Below are 16,633 nucleotides of genomic sequence, written 5' to 3'. Positions count from 1 at the left end.
CGTCAGTTCTAAAGTCACCACCGTCAGTTCTAAAGTCACCACCGTCAGTTCTAAAGTCACCACCGTCAGTTCTAAAGTCACCACCGTCAGAGGGCTTTTTATTCGTTTTAAATGAATATGCTTGCAATATGTTTCTTCAGTGCTGTTCTCTCATTAAAGTAATAGTCTCTTTTAATACAAAAATATGTTTGTTAAATAAAAAAACATGACTTTTTCTATTTAGGCTTAAAGTAAACGTTATCTGATGTTAGATCTTTTAGAGGACTACAAGTGAAACAGTTAAAAAAAATTAACAAAAATGAATATTCAACATTTAACAGCATAAATGTGTGCTAACAATGCCAGATAAAGATTTAAAAACTCTAAATACTTATTAGACCAAATAAATAAAAAATAATTAGCTTTTTATTGTGTTGGATGGTGTTGACAAAAACAAAGTAATAACTGGAAAAATGCCTATTTTATGAAAGAAATACAAAATGAGGAGGTTGCACCTGTACTCTGCTGAACAGCCAAGACCTTGGTCTATAACAATATACCTTCAGATTTTGTAATCCAACTAACTTTTTATTTTCAAAATTAAAACCTGTTTTATCCAAATTCCCAAGAATCAGTGATATATATATATATATAATAATTTTTCACGTTACAATTATTGTTGTTTTATTTATATTTTGCCATGGCGGTGTTACTTTATGTCATGTTTCATGGGTCAGTGGTGGCTCGGGAGGTCAGGGTGTGTCCGTAACAGGTAAGTTGGTTGTGTGAGCCCCTGTTCTCCTGTCCTTGGACAAGACATTTAACTTGTCTTGGCAGCTGACAGGAGCAAACAGGGACCAGTGTCGCTATGGAACGTGTTCTGGCCTCTGTACTCTGGACATAATGCTACGATTATACCCTTATGACAAAATATGATTGCACAGAAACCCTGATTGGTCCCAATTTCATCAGAGCATATTGGCTATGCTCTGATGAATGAACAAATGTCCAGAAAAAAATAATTCAAAATTCCTTCTGAATTCTCTGGATTAAAACATCTATCTCCTTGTTATAAATAATAATAATAAAAAAAAAATCCAACAATTAAGATGGTACACAGAAGATAAACACACAACTGGTGATGCTTTTTTTCATCATTACTCTTTTCCCCTCGCCAAGGCTGAAGAAAAACCAAGAAAAAGTACAAAAAGTTTATACGTTGGGCTGCAAAAAAGATTATGACTCAGCAATTTCAATCTTAACCACATACTAAGATGTCAAAGATTTGAGAATATTTCACTGGCAAAAAAGTTCATAGTTGAAAGCATCACATTGAGTGTTTGGAAATCCTTGTGAGTGTGTGGCTGTTCTCAAACAAACTGTGCTGTTTCGTGATAAGGCAGCTCCTTTAGGCCATGGACCCTGATAAACTCTTTAGGCATAACAATTCTTATCTTCTGAAGGCCAGTTTGTGTCCCTCAGTGAAAAGATGCTCCTGAAGGTCTCCATAGTGGCATTAAAAATAAGAGACTGCATTTAAACCCCATTTCACAGGGAATACCTTTAAGTTTAAGCTCAGTTGATTAAACTTTTGATCATTCAGAGAACTGACATTTTAATCTCTCTAAATTCAAATGCAAGTGATAAAAATAAAAAATAAAACAAATTTCTATTTTTTTTAAAAGTGCAAATGATGGCTTCAGAATGAGGGACTCCATTTGGATAAAAAAAACATATTACTAACAAGAGCAGAGTAAATCAATTCATCAGTCATTTGGCAAAAACACAAAAATTACAGTGAACATAAAAAGATCAAACTTCATGAAAACGACTGCTTTTAAAAATGTTTCAATAATAATTTATACAGTTGTGATGTCACAATTTGAGGTTTGCAGCATGACAATCTCGGGAGGTAAAGTTTTTCCTCTTTTGCTCATAAACAGTTACTGGTAACAGAGAGCCTGCAGCTTTCATGACTGATGCATGTTATTAATAGATCAACCCGACCAATATTTTAAAAAGGCTTCCATGTGTTCTATATAAGCAATGAATCAAGATCAGTGTGGGAAACCAAAATGAAGTACGGTATAAGAAAAATAAAAAATCTTTTAAACATCTTATATTATAAAAGCACATTTATAATTGAAACGTGATGGAAATGGTTCATGCACTTGCACCATAACAAACTACTATCCTTTTATTTGATATAATAATGCAAAACAATAAGCTAATTCAAAGTGGAAGAGAGATAACATGGTTTTAAAAAGTTTTTCAAAAAGCTGAAAGGTGTGACAATGCCTCCAAACAATTTATACGTAACCAGTACATGAGCTTATATTACAGATGTTGAAGTGTTTAAAAAAAACAAAAACGTATCCGTGTTTGTGTTTTATTCTTCATTGGTTTTTAAAGATGCACATAAAAATAATACATGACTGAGAAAGACTTCAGTATTTGCTATTAGATTAACATTCCATTGCTAAATCAAATGACTCACTAAGCTACAGTATGTACAGAAATGATGGTTACTGAATTTCTGAGGTAACATGTTTTAGCTTTTTTAACAAAGAACTTAATGTTTATATTGCAGTACTTTTAGAAAAGAGCACATGCACCTGAAATGTCCTAAATTCTGTCACTGACTGACATGCAGAGGTTTCAGAGTTAATATTATAGGTTTATCTGGCAAGAGAATCAACTCAAACGTACTCTGCACTTCCACATTGCGCTGCTTCTCAATTCGGAAGTTTTCCAGCATCTGCAAGTGAGAAAGAAAATACAAAGCACCTCGTTAAACCTGTGTTGCACAATGTATCAAATCAAATTTTGGTGTTATTTTTTTTTTTTTTGCTTTATGCCTCACATGGATGAGGAAGATCTGCATCTCTGTCTCAGCTATCCTGCGTCCCAGACACTGACGAGGGCCGAAACCAAATCCCAGGCTTTTAAAGTACTGCGTCTCCGTCCTCAGCCAGCGGGACGGCTGGTACTGCTCCGGACGGAAGAAAACCTTGGGGTCTCGGCCCATTGCATAAAGTCCTAACTGGACCAAAGTCTAAACACAACAACTCATTAATAAAACTGAACTGGTGCAATGAAAATTCTGAGATACTATGAGGGTATAAGAGCCTCTTACCCCAGCTGGGATGTGGTAGTTTTGAATAATAATGTCTTCAGCGATATATCTTTGCAAGCTCACTGCAACTGGATGCAACCTGAAAATGTATTGTAAAATCCTTGTTGACAGAGGATCATTATTTTTTTTGTTGAATCAAAAATAAAGGTTGAAACATTTCAGTGTTTTGGTTCTATGGTTAAAAATGAAGTCATTTTATGTTAAATGCTGATACAGTAAAACAAAAGAAAAGCTTCCCATTTTTGAAGCAGCATTTGTTTTGCAAAAGGGTTAAAATAAAGTGGAAAACCTTGACTTTTTTGTAATTTTACCTCAGTGTTTCTTTAAGAGCACCTTTGACCAAAGGAATCCTCTTCAGCATGTCCAACATGTCCCCCTGGCTCTCAGCCCGAGCTGCAGCAACCTCTGCCCTCAGCTCCTCCTGGAGGTTCGGGTGTCTGGCTAATTCATACAGCGTCCACAGGAGCGTTATAGAAGTCTGGAAAACAATACAAAAATTCTTCAATTGTAAGACAAAGAGAACCAGAAAGACATTCTCTGACTTATTTTTTCTTCTTACAGTGTCTACTCCTCCGGCCATTAGCTCTGTCACACTGGCCTTAATGTCTTCAATGGACAGTTTGTCCAACAGGAGCAGGCTGGCTAAGACTCCTGGGTATTCCTTGGATTCTCCTGTTTCCTGACGCAGCTGCCTGTAGATGTTCTGGATGCAGCGATCAGCTGATGTGTCAAAATTATATAAATATATGAGAATGGTTACAAAAAAAAGCTTCAAATGAAATTTCTTTGAAAATGATAATATGTCACCTTGGTTAAATATCCCATCCCAGGCCTCCACATGGTCACGCCACACCTTTGCTCCGATGTTCCTCAGCAGAGCAGGAGGTATGTACAGCATGGGAGAAGTGGTCTTGAACATGAGTGTGATGCAGTCTATAAAGCGCTGAGCTTCGGGGTCGATGTAATCCAGCATCAGGCCCAGACGCTCTCCGTACAGAACAGAGCTCACCGCTATGAAAGACGGGATAGTAAGCATGAAATGAAAACATTCTAATGGAAAACAATCACCAAATTTAGAAGTCTTACACTCCAGAGCGTATTTAAAAAGTTCCTGAGACAGGTCGGTGGTCCATTTGTTCTGCCCGCTTCGATGGATTTTTTTGTGAACTCTTGCTACAAAATCCTGTCCCACCTCATCCAGCAGTGGGACAAAGTTTTCCAGCATCTTCAGGGAAATCACCTCCTTGTTAAGAATAACACGGTTGGATCTCCAGTCTTCTCCATTCCTATCAAATTAAGGTGTTGAATTGAGTTCAGACCATTTTGAAAAACAACAAATGACCTTTCTAGTATAGGAGTAGGGGTACCTACTTTAGGAGAACCCCATATTTGCGGTTCCTATAGTCTCTGTATGACGTCCAAGCTTCCACCTTCAGCCGTTTAGGATAATGTCCCTCAGCTTTGAAGAGAATGGCAGCATCCTCTGGTTTGATGATATTAACACTTTCATAATAGCCTATTTTCTCTCTGTAACAGAAAAAAAACAAGAAAATACAGCAATGAAAATGCAACAGGTCCTTGGTTTTAAATTAGCAAAATCTGAAACACTTTTAATCTTCAGTACCTCTGATGATATTGTTTTCCCCTTAATGAAAAGACTGTAATATGGTTGTCATAGTTCACCTGTAAATGGGTCCGTATGTGTTGAAGTTTTGCAGCATGATGCGGTGAAGGTTTTTAAAGCCATCCAGTTTCCAGAAGTTGTACAGGTTGACCACCCCGTTCTTCCAGAGCCCAGGAATCTCATTGAAAGGCCGGACGATACAGCTGCTCTCCGGATAAGCCTGCCGGATCACAGGCATGCTGCTGCTGCAGCGCATGCCGGAGGCAAACTGCTCTTCCATGCAGAACAGGGGCAGCGTCACAGGGCTCCGACACATACTCAACCGGGCCATCGCAGCAACAAAAAAAAAAACTCCCACTTGGTTTACTCTCAACAGCTACTTTGGCTCTTTTCCTGCTCCCTCTCAAAAGAAGGCTGCAGGAGGCTGGTCTACAAAGTCAGCCCCCTTTTTGTACTGATCAAGGCTCTCCTGCACTAAATAACAGACTGCAAAGAATGACACTGAGCAGCTGCATCAAAATATTTTATCTGTACTTGTTCAACTTAAATTGGAATTCTATAATACGTTGGCTTACATTGGAAAATCAATCACTTATCCATTTTGAAGAAATAAAATAAATTCAAAAACACTATTCTTGTTTTTGATTATTTTAATCACAACACACATTTAAAAGCATAACTTAACCAAAATTGAGAGCTAATTTTTAAGTTGCTTAATGATTTCTTCCAGCTTCATGGCCGTCCTGATGTCTCCCTGCACCTTGAGCCTGCCGCTGGCGTACGCGGCGTATGGCTGCAGCCTCCCCTGGAACATGTCCACGAGGTCGCAGTCGTTCATGCTCATAGTCACATCGGGCTGTCGACACAAGGACCCTGATCCAGCTGCCCCGCTACCTGCAACACGCACAGAAACACACTCGCTAGAGTAGAGCCTTTACTTAGAAACACAATGAACTCAAACTTGACTGAATTGTATTTAAACCAGGATCTAATTAGAAAGAACTTAAGTTAAATCTATCTATTCAGCTGGGTACATATATATGTGTATAAACTGGGAGTGTTTTTCTCTTGAAGAAGTGCCTTTAGATAGTATTTTCTTTGTTAATAAGCTCTATATAATTGTACCACATTAAACTAAGTCACGTAACTAACAGCCTTGGATTTCATTGTGTCACTTTTATTCTCTTGTGTTGCCTTTATGCCCCTGCAATTTACATTTTTTCTTGTGTTCCTCTTTAGAACTTTGAATTTTCTTGTCACTGAAATGCACTATATAAAAACCTTTCCCTTATCTAGATTAGTATCTGCACATACATTTTTTTCGTCATGAAGTAATGTGGGATATATTTGGTCTCCTTGCACACAAACACTTTATCAACAGCTTTCATTCTGCATTCTGAGAACCAGATATCTGGGGTAAAACATGACAAATAGCTCAAAAACAGCCTTAAATCAGAGGCCACTGGACTTCCTTTTTAGTTTTTTCTGAAAATGTTTCAACGCCCAACCAAGCACATTGATAAATTCCATCGGCTTGCACTAGGATGTCCTGTAGTTGGAGCTTTGACGGCCCAAATCTGAAATGCATTCTTGTAGTCAGAACATAGTGTAGCAACACTAACTGGGTTTCATAATTATTAATAACAATAATAATTGAAATTGCACACTCGCCAATTAGTTCTAAGATGTAACCACCGTTCCTCACCGTGACTTAAATCCAGGTAGTACTGCTGTTGCTGTCCATCTGCAGTGCTGATCTCAAACTGGAAACAAGCTCCGACCTGTTGGACCAAAGTTTCAGAGAGGAGCGTTTGGACCCCAGTGAGCAACTCCTCAACAGAACCTGCTGTGGCCATGGCAGCCTCTGGTTTAACGCTGAGCTCATTTGTGAGAGTTACTCTGTCTTCTGCAAAAGAAGGAGCTTGCCATTATTTCATCTACAATGATTCTTGTTACATATGCAACACAGAAAATGTTAATGTTTCATCTTACGTTGTTGTGGCTGTGAGTTACCACTGTGGCTAAGAAAGTGCATGGCCAGCTGCTGAAGGGGGCCAGTGAGGCCTTCAAGTCCGGGTGCAGAAGGTGCGGGAGAAGGTGGGGAGAGGTGTGCAGTCTGGCCTTCCTCTGGGGCTTTCAGTAGAGAACCGAAGGTTAGCTCTACCCTATCCACCTCCAGCCCCCAGGGATGAGTCAGCTCATTTATGTCCATCTATTTAAAAGAGAGAAACATTTTAGAGCAGATTCAGCTGATCCCATGAGGATCAAATTCAAGACTAAATAAATAGAACATGTCATACTTCCACACAAAGCTCGCTAATATAGCTTTATCAATTTGCATTGTTTGTTAAAACTATATCTGCCTCCTTAAAAATTTTAACAGTTTTTACTTTTTTTTTTTTTTCCACCCAGGTTTTTTTTTAAAAAATGAGTCATCCGTTTTCTTTCCAATCATAAATTAATAGATTAGTCAATTTAAATGAAGAGCTGGCCTGATTACTGTTTGATCAGCAGAAGAAGGTAATTAGTTAAATAGAAATGCTTGTGCAACATCAAGGAGGTTAAATTTTTCTCCAAAATACATGCTGGGATTTAAAGAAATACATCAGAAAACAAGAAAAGCACACACTGGTCTTTTTTAGGGTCTGATGTTATTGAAACCAAAATAATAATATTTGGTGTCTTCTGCTTTTCTGTGTATATTATCAACTTATTAATCTATAAAATGTTACAATAAAAAGGTAATACACCAGAAGAGCATTAAAAAAAACAGCACCAGTTTGAACTTACCCCAAGATATTCCTCTAGTTTTAGTCTCTCAGTCTGAATTTCTCTGGCAGTCTTTTTGGAAAGACTGTGAGTCAAAAGATTCTGCGCAGTCATCCTGGTGGAGGCATTCAGGTCCTGGACCGACACCACTGACATAACTGGGTTCCAGATCCTGAACTGGATGTCTGCTCCGACCAACAGTATGCTACCGTCCCGAGTAACCACCTATGGGGGCAAAGTAACATCGTATATCTGTAAGTGGCAGCTGAATTTATTTGAGGTCGACATAAATAGGCTGTGGTAGCTGAACCTTTTTTCTCTAATCATACTCTGTTAAAATTTTACACTAAAAAAGCAAAATGATCTGCAGGAACAGTTTTATTCTTATCCTTATGATGAGACAGAGTTATAAATCATCTAAGCTGTGTGTAAAGTGTTGGGACCTGCTTTCTTGGATGATTTTAAATTAAAAATTATGTCTTTTACTGAATACTTTTTGTAATCGACTTAACACCGATATCTCATATGCTTGAATGTTTTTTTTCCTAGATAGAACCACATGTGACACTAGTTTACAGTTACCTTCTCTAACATAAAAACTATTTATAGATCAGTGCTTCTATGTTGCTTCTATATTTAAATTCTTTGTACTGAATGCTATTTGAATGCTTTTGAATTGAATTTTGTATCTGCTCCCCAAGGGGATGGGTTCAATGCAGAGTTAAATTTCTCCAATGTGAGATCAATAAAGTTCAATTATTCAATTATTTTTATTTCTAACACCAGTCAGCCTCGGCAGATGGGATTGAGCCTGGTTCTGCTGGAGGTTTCTACTTATTAAAAGGTTGTTTTTCCTCTCCACTGTTGCTACATGCATGCTTAGTGTGAGGGATTGCTGTAGAGTCAACAAAAAATGCAAGCGAATAACAACCTCATCCATGAGGGATGCGTCCTGCAAGTCAAGGACTCGATGTAGTTAGTTTTTTACCAATCTGACAGAATGATCTGGTTGAATTGTCTGTGTAGTGTTTTAAGGTTTCATATGTTGTGAATTATAACAAAATAAATACAGTGAATTGAATTCAATCCAATGCATCTGTGATGACTTTCTGATTAGTTGCACCTGGCATGGAGGGATGTTAAAGGCCCGAGTTCTCAGGTCCACTCTCTGCCACTGATCAACGAGGGGAAGCACCAGCACTATCCCGGGGCCTTTTGGAGGACAAACCCGACCCAGACGAAACACAACTATCCTCTGGTAGTTCGGAACAGTCTGTAAAAAGTATTAAACAGATTTAACTGATATCAAGTGGGTTGAGATGTTGGTGATCAGTGTTAAAGGGAAACCCTACCTTTAGAACAAACCAACCTGTTACTGGGAAGGTTATGAAGGTAAATATGTAAACAAGGAAAATCACAATCAGGTTGCAGAGCCAAGACAGCCATCCCTGAGAGGCATCTAAAACACAAACATCATCAGAAACTCTCTACACTGTAATAACAATTGAATAATGCACCTTCACTATTATCATACTCTAAATATATATATATATATATATATATATATATATATATATATATACACATATGGCGGCTAATATTAGCTGATAACTAACCAGTAAAGTTGTTTGCAGATATATTTGGGATATAATCAAACGAAAGTCCTTTGTGGAAGCTTGGCTGTGAAAAGCTGTGAGAGTCACCAAACAAACCAGGGGTCTTCTGGGAACCTGAGTCCCTCTGAGAAAGCGGCTGATACGACCTACCGAACATCCTTCCGGTTTATACAGCTTAATTTACCTTTAAAGCGGCATATAATACCAGATGTTTTAGCTGCTTAGCAGCTAATTGTTTGGGGAGGATCAGCAGGCTTTAGTAGAATTAGCTTAGCACTTTAAAATGGCTAACTTCATATCAGCTTCTCTTCCTGGAGTTAACGGTGGTACTGATCGGGATACGCTGCTCGCCACCGCCCCCTACTGTTCATGTTGATGAATTGAACTTTTTCCATCCAGGAAAACTGGATTATTTGTTTGCTGCACCAATTGATTCAGTAGCATTTTTAAGTTTTTCAGTTTAGTTCCAGAAAAATAATTTAATAATTGAATTTAGTTTCAAAGAAAAATCATCTTAAGACCAATAAAATACCCTGATTACATTAAAGACACTTGTTTTCTTGAATTACATTTATTTATCCCAGAAGTTGCTTCTTTTTTGTGACTGCTGGTAAAGTATTTTTCATCCCTTTTGACCTTTTCTACATTTCTTCTTGTGAAACAGATGTGAGAAACTAATGTAAGATAACGCATACATATGGGTGGAAGGAAAATTATTCACATTTGATCTTCAAATAGAAATTAAAAAACATTTAGCCCAGGTATGTTCTAAATCGATCCTCAAGGGCTGCTGTCCAGCAGGTTTTAGAGGTGTATCTGCTTCAGCACTGCTGATCTGCATTGGTAGCTGATTAAAAGGCTTATGTTAAACTGTAATCATCAGAATCCGCTGAGCATTTTGCTGCAACTCTAGTGTGTCTGTCTTCCACTGTTGTATATTTACAAATAAAATAGTCTTTTAATTCCTTTTTGTGAACATATTCGGCCTGGATTAAGAAAATTTGTGAGCCTCAGATTTTTAGTATGACCTAATCTACTAGGGCTGTAGCTGTGGGCTATATTCAGGGCTGTTGTTGTGCTTAATGTTAATCCTCCAATCTGGTCTCAAAACATTGCAGCGAATACCAACTTTTCCCCCATTATTAGCCTGTATTAGCTCAATCCATCATCTCCCCCATTCCTGCTGAGAAATTAATACCACCATACCATCATTTTACACCAGTGACATGGTGTATTCAAGGGGATGTGTAGTTTTAACTTTCCTTCACCCACAGACTTTTGAGCATTAGCTGGAAATCTCAACTTATACAAATATTTCCTTCTTCTACATGTTTTCTTTCTTTTGGCTTGTGTCACACTAAAAACAAAATGTATTTTAGCTTCATTTAAGTGTTATTCCTCTATCCAGACTGTAATAAAAGCCCATATTTTTGGAGTACATAAGTTATTTACACTGTTCAAATGCAAACATTCAGGGCTTAGACTAAAATGTGAAATCATCTGCGATGGATAGAGGATTTGTCCACCAAAGTGGTCTAAGAAATAAAATTTATCAAAATTACCAGCACTATATTTGGAAATATATGGGCCCTTATACACAAAAAAACCACAGTAGATTGCAAGTTTATTACATATCAAGTTTTTTACACCTTGTCCATTTGAAAAATGACCAATTGTACAGATTTTTATTTTCTTCGTCATTGAACTACACAAACAAATTGAACCCAAAGAGCTTTTTATAGTTGCTTTATATCAAAAAGGAAGTTATAGGTGGACTATGACATCATGTTTTCAAATTGTTCTATATTGGCCAAATTTGTAAGGACTTAAAAAATTAGCTAGCTTAATGTTGTTTCATTAAAAGCAAAACAAAAAGATCCTTTAGGCCTCAGACCCTCCCCTATAGTCTTATGTTTTGATCGAGGTTGCCCTTTTTGTAAAATTGCAAGGTTATAATTCCTTTGTGTTCAATAAAACACAAAAAAACTCTCCTTATGTTTGGAGAATTAAGGGAAATAAACACCACATTTTACATTTTATTGAAGGAAAAGTTATTCACAAATACATGCTATGAAAAAAAGACATTCTTTTGCCACGGAAAGCTTGAGTTAGTCTGAAGTATCCTGAAGTTAAACTGATAGTAGAGTATAAAGTGGTATTTATGTGCATGATGGAACAAATCAGGATATTTACAAAACATTTTAAAATTTTACTGTCACAAAAATAAACAAGAGCCTTTCTGAAAGATTCCTGAAATAAGTTACTAAAAGAGCTAGATACTCATGTTGAAAATTATCTAGATGACATAAAATTTTACTGCTAAGACATATCAGAAGGATTCCACAGGAACGTGAATAAAATGAGGGTTACAGAATCTTCTGTTGATGCTTGTTCAGTTTTTGAACATATCACACAGCAGCTTCTCCATGGGTGTGTTGCCTATTGTGCTGTGGAAGAACAGCCGCTCGATTTTACTTGGACTCACAAAACGGAGAGACGGCAGCAGAAGTAAGAGCCTCCCAAACCTTGTAGAGCAAGAAAAAAGATGGGTTATTCAATCATTTATCTTTGAAAAAAAAATATATGTTAATATATATAACTTTTTAAAATATAAAAAAGCAGCTGTGGCACCTTGCAGCCTGACTGGGATACACCGACTGAATGTGCTGACCCAATAACAAGTGAGACTGGTCCTGTAGATCTTCAACCTGTCCAGAGTCTTTGAGGCTGCGTGTCTCTATGGCATAGAGACAAAAAGGAAACATCAGTTAAATAATCGTGCAACTGTAATACAAGGTGCATTGGTTTATATTATTTTTTTGGTTTCTTTTTTTTTGTACCTGGCTTGAACAAAACTATTGCTTTCAGACATGCAAATTCAGTAGGATCGACAACCAAAGTCTTGAAACGATTGAATACATCTTCAAGAATCTGCAGCTCAGAAGAAGCAATTTTGGTCTTTGCTTCATGAGAGGGAGAAAGTTCTGGAGACATAATTAAACATCTGTCCATTGGAAGTGACATCTGGATGGCACACAGAAGGAACATCTCACTCCAAGCTTCCTCCAGAAGAATAACCTTGAGATGTTAAAAATATACCTATTAGAATAGGACATTACTTTGCAAAAACCTACAGTTTATTTGTCAGCCTCACCTGGTCTCGAAATGGCAATTGAGCAAACACTGCCAAATTCTTTGCCCACTTTACAGACATGAAAAGGAGTCGAGCTGATGTCTCATAGAAGCTCTCTGAAGGGCTGGAGGTGTATGTGAGCCTACTGCAGTCTGATGAAGAGCTGTCATTCTCTGCATCGTTTGTCGTTACATCAATATTTTCCTCATCTATGCATTGTAAAGAAAAATCAATGAAAAATTTATCTGCTAATTGCTAAGATTGGGACACTTAAAAATCCCTCTCATAAGTAAGAACTTACCATCCTCTGGATCTAGCTTGGTACAAGTCTCTGCAGTCAGTAGACTCACCATAAAGCGGTGGGTATTTTGGTTGCTGTGGGGCCGTATAGATGCAGAACCGGTTGCAGACAATGTTACTGGAAGCCTAAACCTAACAGATGAGTAGCAGTCAGAAGTGATGAGCCCCTGTGTGGTAGCTAGATCTTCTTTCTTTGCCTCCATATTTATGGAGTCAAAACTAATATGTGCTGTGCTTCGAGGCTGACGCTCATTCTGCACCGCTGCCAATGGAAAAATGCAAAATATATTGCTTTAACAGAAGTTAAAAAAAAAAAAAGTACCATCAACTAAATCAAGTTATTCACACCATCTTTGTTCATTCCAGCTTGGAGACACTTTTTTAGTCGACAAGCCTGGCACTGGTTCCGGTGAGCTTTGTCAACGGGACATCTGCCTGTCCCAGCCTGACACCTGTGATGTTAAACACACACACACAAAAAAACTCACTTTCAAACTGGCTGGTTTAAAGCAGATTTTATACTGGGTGTATTTGAACTTATTTAGGAGGAATTCTGAAATGTATTCCAGGTTCCCTCGCCTACCTGTAGATGAGTCTTCGTCGAACGCTACGTTTGAAGAAGCCGCTGCAGCCATTGCAAGCATAAATGCCATAGTGTTTGCCACTGCTTGAATCAGAGCACACTTTGCAAAGCAAGACCTGACCAAAAGCTTTTAGAGGACTTTTATCTGTGCAGAATAAAAGACAAAAAGGAAGAGACTTTAAACAAATGCTCAAACTACCAAAACTTTACATTTTATAACATCTTCTTAAAAATAGTTATGAACTGCTGTGGCAACCACTAATTACAACAATGGGCAATTATATAATAGCTGATATCATGTGCTAATAATCCAGCATCTAAATTGATAAAGCAGATTGCCTAATAGAATAGAGCCAACAACCAAATAACATTTTTGCAGAGTCTAATAAGTTATTTTGTTATTTGTACCACATCATAAAATCCTTTGCAACAGATTCTTATACATTAGATACATTTTAAGTTAATCTTTAATGAAGGAAAGCAAGTGTTGTATAGTATCCATCCTTAAGGGATAAGTATGAGCATCAGGTCAATTAAAATACCTGTTTTGGACAAGCACATACGATACAATTATTTTATATATATTTTATTTCCAAGAAAGGCTCTCATTTTTTTTGCATAATACAATTATTTCTGAATTTTCTTTTTTTATTCAAACTCAATAAGCATTATTGTTATTTTTGACTTAACAACCTTAATGCATTATGGCAAGCTACTGTTTTATTGACATTATCAAATTAATATTGAAAAATCAAATTTTCTGAAATTAAACCAGCCAATCCCTTTATTTTTAGGTCAGTAAGGATGACTAAAAATATATCTACCTATAAACTAAATATTAGAATAATGAGAGCTCATAGAAACACTAGTATTAAATTATTCATACAACAGTTTATATTATAACATCAATTTGGCTTTAAACAATTTGGGAAGGCCAGACGATGTCCTGTTTATGCAAGCTTATAAAAAATCCCTTTGTTGTGCCACAATAGAGAAATTCTGGTGTTTACAGCAGCATAAGATTATAGAAAAAAAATGGTCATACTAATGTGTTTCAGAAAAGTGTATAAGAATAACATAAAAGTGTATTAGAAGAACATAATGGTGAAGAGTTAAAAATAAATAAAATACAAAGAAAAGCAGAAGAAATGTGTGTAAGCAGAGCGACCTATACTCCTCATTCAGTAATACCAGTTCTGCTGTGAGGAATGGGGCAAATTTTGTGAGGATAACCCAAAAAATTGACCCCAGTTCTTCAGTTTAAAAACGGTGTTTTTAAACTGTCTTTTTTTTAAACTGTCTTTTTTCCATACAGTTTCACCAACTGTATGGAAACTTAAAATTTTTAAGTATATTTTAAATTTTTTTCTCAACATTATGCATTTTGCATCTTAATTTGATTGCATTTTATGAAGCAGAATTAAAATTATGATTTCACAAACAAAACAAAGCTTACTTACCTTCTTGAATTACATCTAGTTTTTGTTGCGTCACGTTGCTGGAGCCAGTTGGTGAAAAATAGTCCATTTTAATCGCCTGGTCTTCCATTAATATTAAAACTAAATGTTTTCCAGGAAGAATACGCAAATAAAAAAAAAATGTATTTACAAAAGGCCTGAATATGTTATATAGCAAAACTGCATCCAATAAATACAGCTTCACGTGTCTGATGTAATGTATGGTCAATGAATTATCTGCCAGAGTGAGTGTGAGAGCTTGAGTAGTCGGATGGCTTTCATGAGGAAGACAAGAGGATTAACACCAGTTGCTGTGTAAGCAAATAGCAATGCTTTATCCTCTTAATCTTTACTGTGCTAAAGATTGGTGTAGCCTTCACAAGGTATTCAATAGTGGTGACCCCACATCAGTTGGTAGTACAACAAGTTACTGAAGAAACACTGAAAAATCTTCTCTTGAGGCACAGCTTACTATCTTTTCTTTGGAAAACAAGACATGTTTCTAATATTGAACATAGATGGAAAATCTTATATTTCCAAAGCTTAGTTGTCAAAAGTTGGTCAAGGCAGGATCTAACTATTAATTGTTAGTGAATAGAGAAATGCTGTGTAATAAAACAAAGATTTTAACAATAAACTGAAAGACAGACAAAAAATAAGAGCTTAATAACATTATAAACATGGCTTAACTAACACTGATGTAAAAACATGACATAGGCATTTTTTAGCTACTAATAGGTTCTCTTCCAGGTTTTCCCTGTGTTTAGTTCCCTCCATCATCCATAAAACAATGACTTTTCCTATCCTTGCTAAAGACAATCATCCAAACAACATGATGCTGCATCCACTGTGCTCCATCCTGAGGATGAATTATTCAGTGTTATGAAGAGTGTTAGCTTTCTGCCACATGGGTTTTGCATGTTGGGCAAAATGTTCACATTTGGTCTCATCCGACCTGAGCAGAAGTGTCTTCAGCTTACATGAAATATGTATTAGTTACATAAAAACTAATGTTAGACTACTCCTAATATTTCATTATACAGTAAATATTAAAGACTCTTGTTAATAAAAAGATTTATACAACCAAAGAGTATATCAGACGTATTATTCTGCAATTAAATTAAGAACTTATAAACTAAAGTGTCAGGATTGCCATTTATGACAAATCGGTGTATGTGGGTGTGTGTTTCAGAATAACAGCGTGGTTGTAACCATGCAGCTTTGCAAATTCCTATTTATTATGAGGGTGGTTAGTTAAAAAAAATCCTCTCTATGCACAGTCAGTGTCTGGGTAGGTACATCTGAATAGTGCAAAGCTATAAGAAGACTTAACCAAAAGCAAAAGTGTGTCAGTGGTCTCCATGATAAGTGCTGACCAATTAGGAACAGCACTAAGAAAGGAGGTAGGAAGAGAAAGTAGTATGCTTCTTTTTGATTATTTACCATAAGGATCTCCAGATGTTCCAATCTGCCACATAGGATACATATATGGTTTCCCACAATCCTTTGCATGACAGGGTGTATGTGCAAAGTCCACTTCATTGATTTTTAACAACAACAAAAAATAATTCAGAAAATAGTTCATTTTAGTTTCAGGTTAAGAGATGTTTCCTTCACATAATTTTTTTCCCATAAAACATGGTAAACTTTATCATAATACTGCAGCTCTGAATATACAGTACCGGTAATATAATCTCTAGCCTGTACTTCCCTCATTTTCTAACCAATCCAGCTGCTGTTAGAACAAAGATGCTGCAACCATCAGCAAAGATCTGCTTTGAGGTTTAACTGCCAAGGATAGCTGTCACGTTCCTACACACCTGAGCCTTGTGACTCTTATCTAGATACGTGTCAATCATCTTTAGCAGCGTGCCGCCACGAGCCAAGCGATTATGTATTTAGTGGAAACTTTTATCACAACAAATTACTGCAGGTGATTCAACACACGTCACTGGAAAAGAATAAATTGCTCAATCACTTGTTCATCGTTTGTTACTCCCTGTATTAAAATGCAAACAATTCTTTATATGGTTTTA

General features: G+C 36.8%; 3 protein-coding genes across 3 annotated transcripts; all 3 read right to left on the bottom strand.

Annotated features, from left to right (window-relative positions):
* Window positions 1-2,360: 2,360 nt before the first annotated feature.
* Window positions 2,361-5,274, bottom strand: LOC107101674 (cholesterol side-chain cleavage enzyme, mitochondrial). Its single transcript, XM_015400673.1, has 9 exons — window positions 4,799-5,274; window positions 4,487-4,642; window positions 4,202-4,401; window positions 3,923-4,126; window positions 3,675-3,835; window positions 3,427-3,593; window positions 3,116-3,194; window positions 2,843-3,034; window positions 2,361-2,737 (listed from the first exon to the last, which is right to left on the bottom strand). The coding sequence occupies exons 1-9, from the start codon at window positions 5,068-5,070 to the stop codon at window positions 2,615-2,617; spliced, it is 1,554 nt and encodes a 517-aa protein (XP_015256159.1). The 5' UTR covers window positions 5,071-5,274; the 3' UTR covers window positions 2,361-2,614.
* A 105-nt stretch (window positions 5,275-5,379) lies between these two features.
* stoml1 (stomatin like 1) lies at window positions 5,380-9,435 on the bottom strand. Its single transcript, XM_015400674.1, has 7 exons — window positions 9,125-9,435; window positions 8,861-8,967; window positions 8,632-8,781; window positions 7,530-7,733; window positions 6,732-6,951; window positions 6,445-6,645; window positions 5,380-5,633 (listed from the first exon to the last, which is right to left on the bottom strand). The coding sequence occupies exons 1-7, from the start codon at window positions 9,279-9,281 to the stop codon at window positions 5,437-5,439; spliced, it is 1,236 nt and encodes a 411-aa protein (XP_015256160.1). The 5' UTR covers window positions 9,282-9,435; the 3' UTR covers window positions 5,380-5,436.
* Window positions 9,436-11,494: 2,059 nt separating this feature from the next.
* nr2e3 (nuclear receptor subfamily 2 group E member 3) lies at window positions 11,495-14,688 on the bottom strand. Its single transcript, XM_015400682.1, has 8 exons — window positions 14,601-14,688; window positions 13,141-13,285; window positions 12,906-13,009; window positions 12,559-12,819; window positions 12,279-12,466; window positions 11,965-12,202; window positions 11,756-11,861; window positions 11,495-11,649 (listed from the first exon to the last, which is right to left on the bottom strand). Exons 1-8 carry the CDS (start codon window positions 14,686-14,688, stop codon window positions 11,517-11,519), a joined length of 1,263 nt encoding a protein of 420 aa, XP_015256168.1. The 3' UTR covers window positions 11,495-11,516.
* Window positions 14,689-16,633: the final 1,945 nt, after the last annotated feature.

The sequence above is a fragment of the Cyprinodon variegatus genome, unplaced genomic scaffold, assembly GCF_000732505.1.
Source record: "Cyprinodon variegatus isolate N-32 unplaced genomic scaffold, C_variegatus-1.0 Scaffold1132, whole genome shotgun sequence".
In the NCBI taxonomy this organism is placed as follows: domain Eukaryota; kingdom Metazoa; phylum Chordata; class Actinopteri; order Cyprinodontiformes; family Cyprinodontidae; genus Cyprinodon; species Cyprinodon variegatus.
The sequence above is the reverse complement of the archived record's forward strand: the minus strand, read 5'-3'. Positions and strand labels throughout refer to the sequence as shown.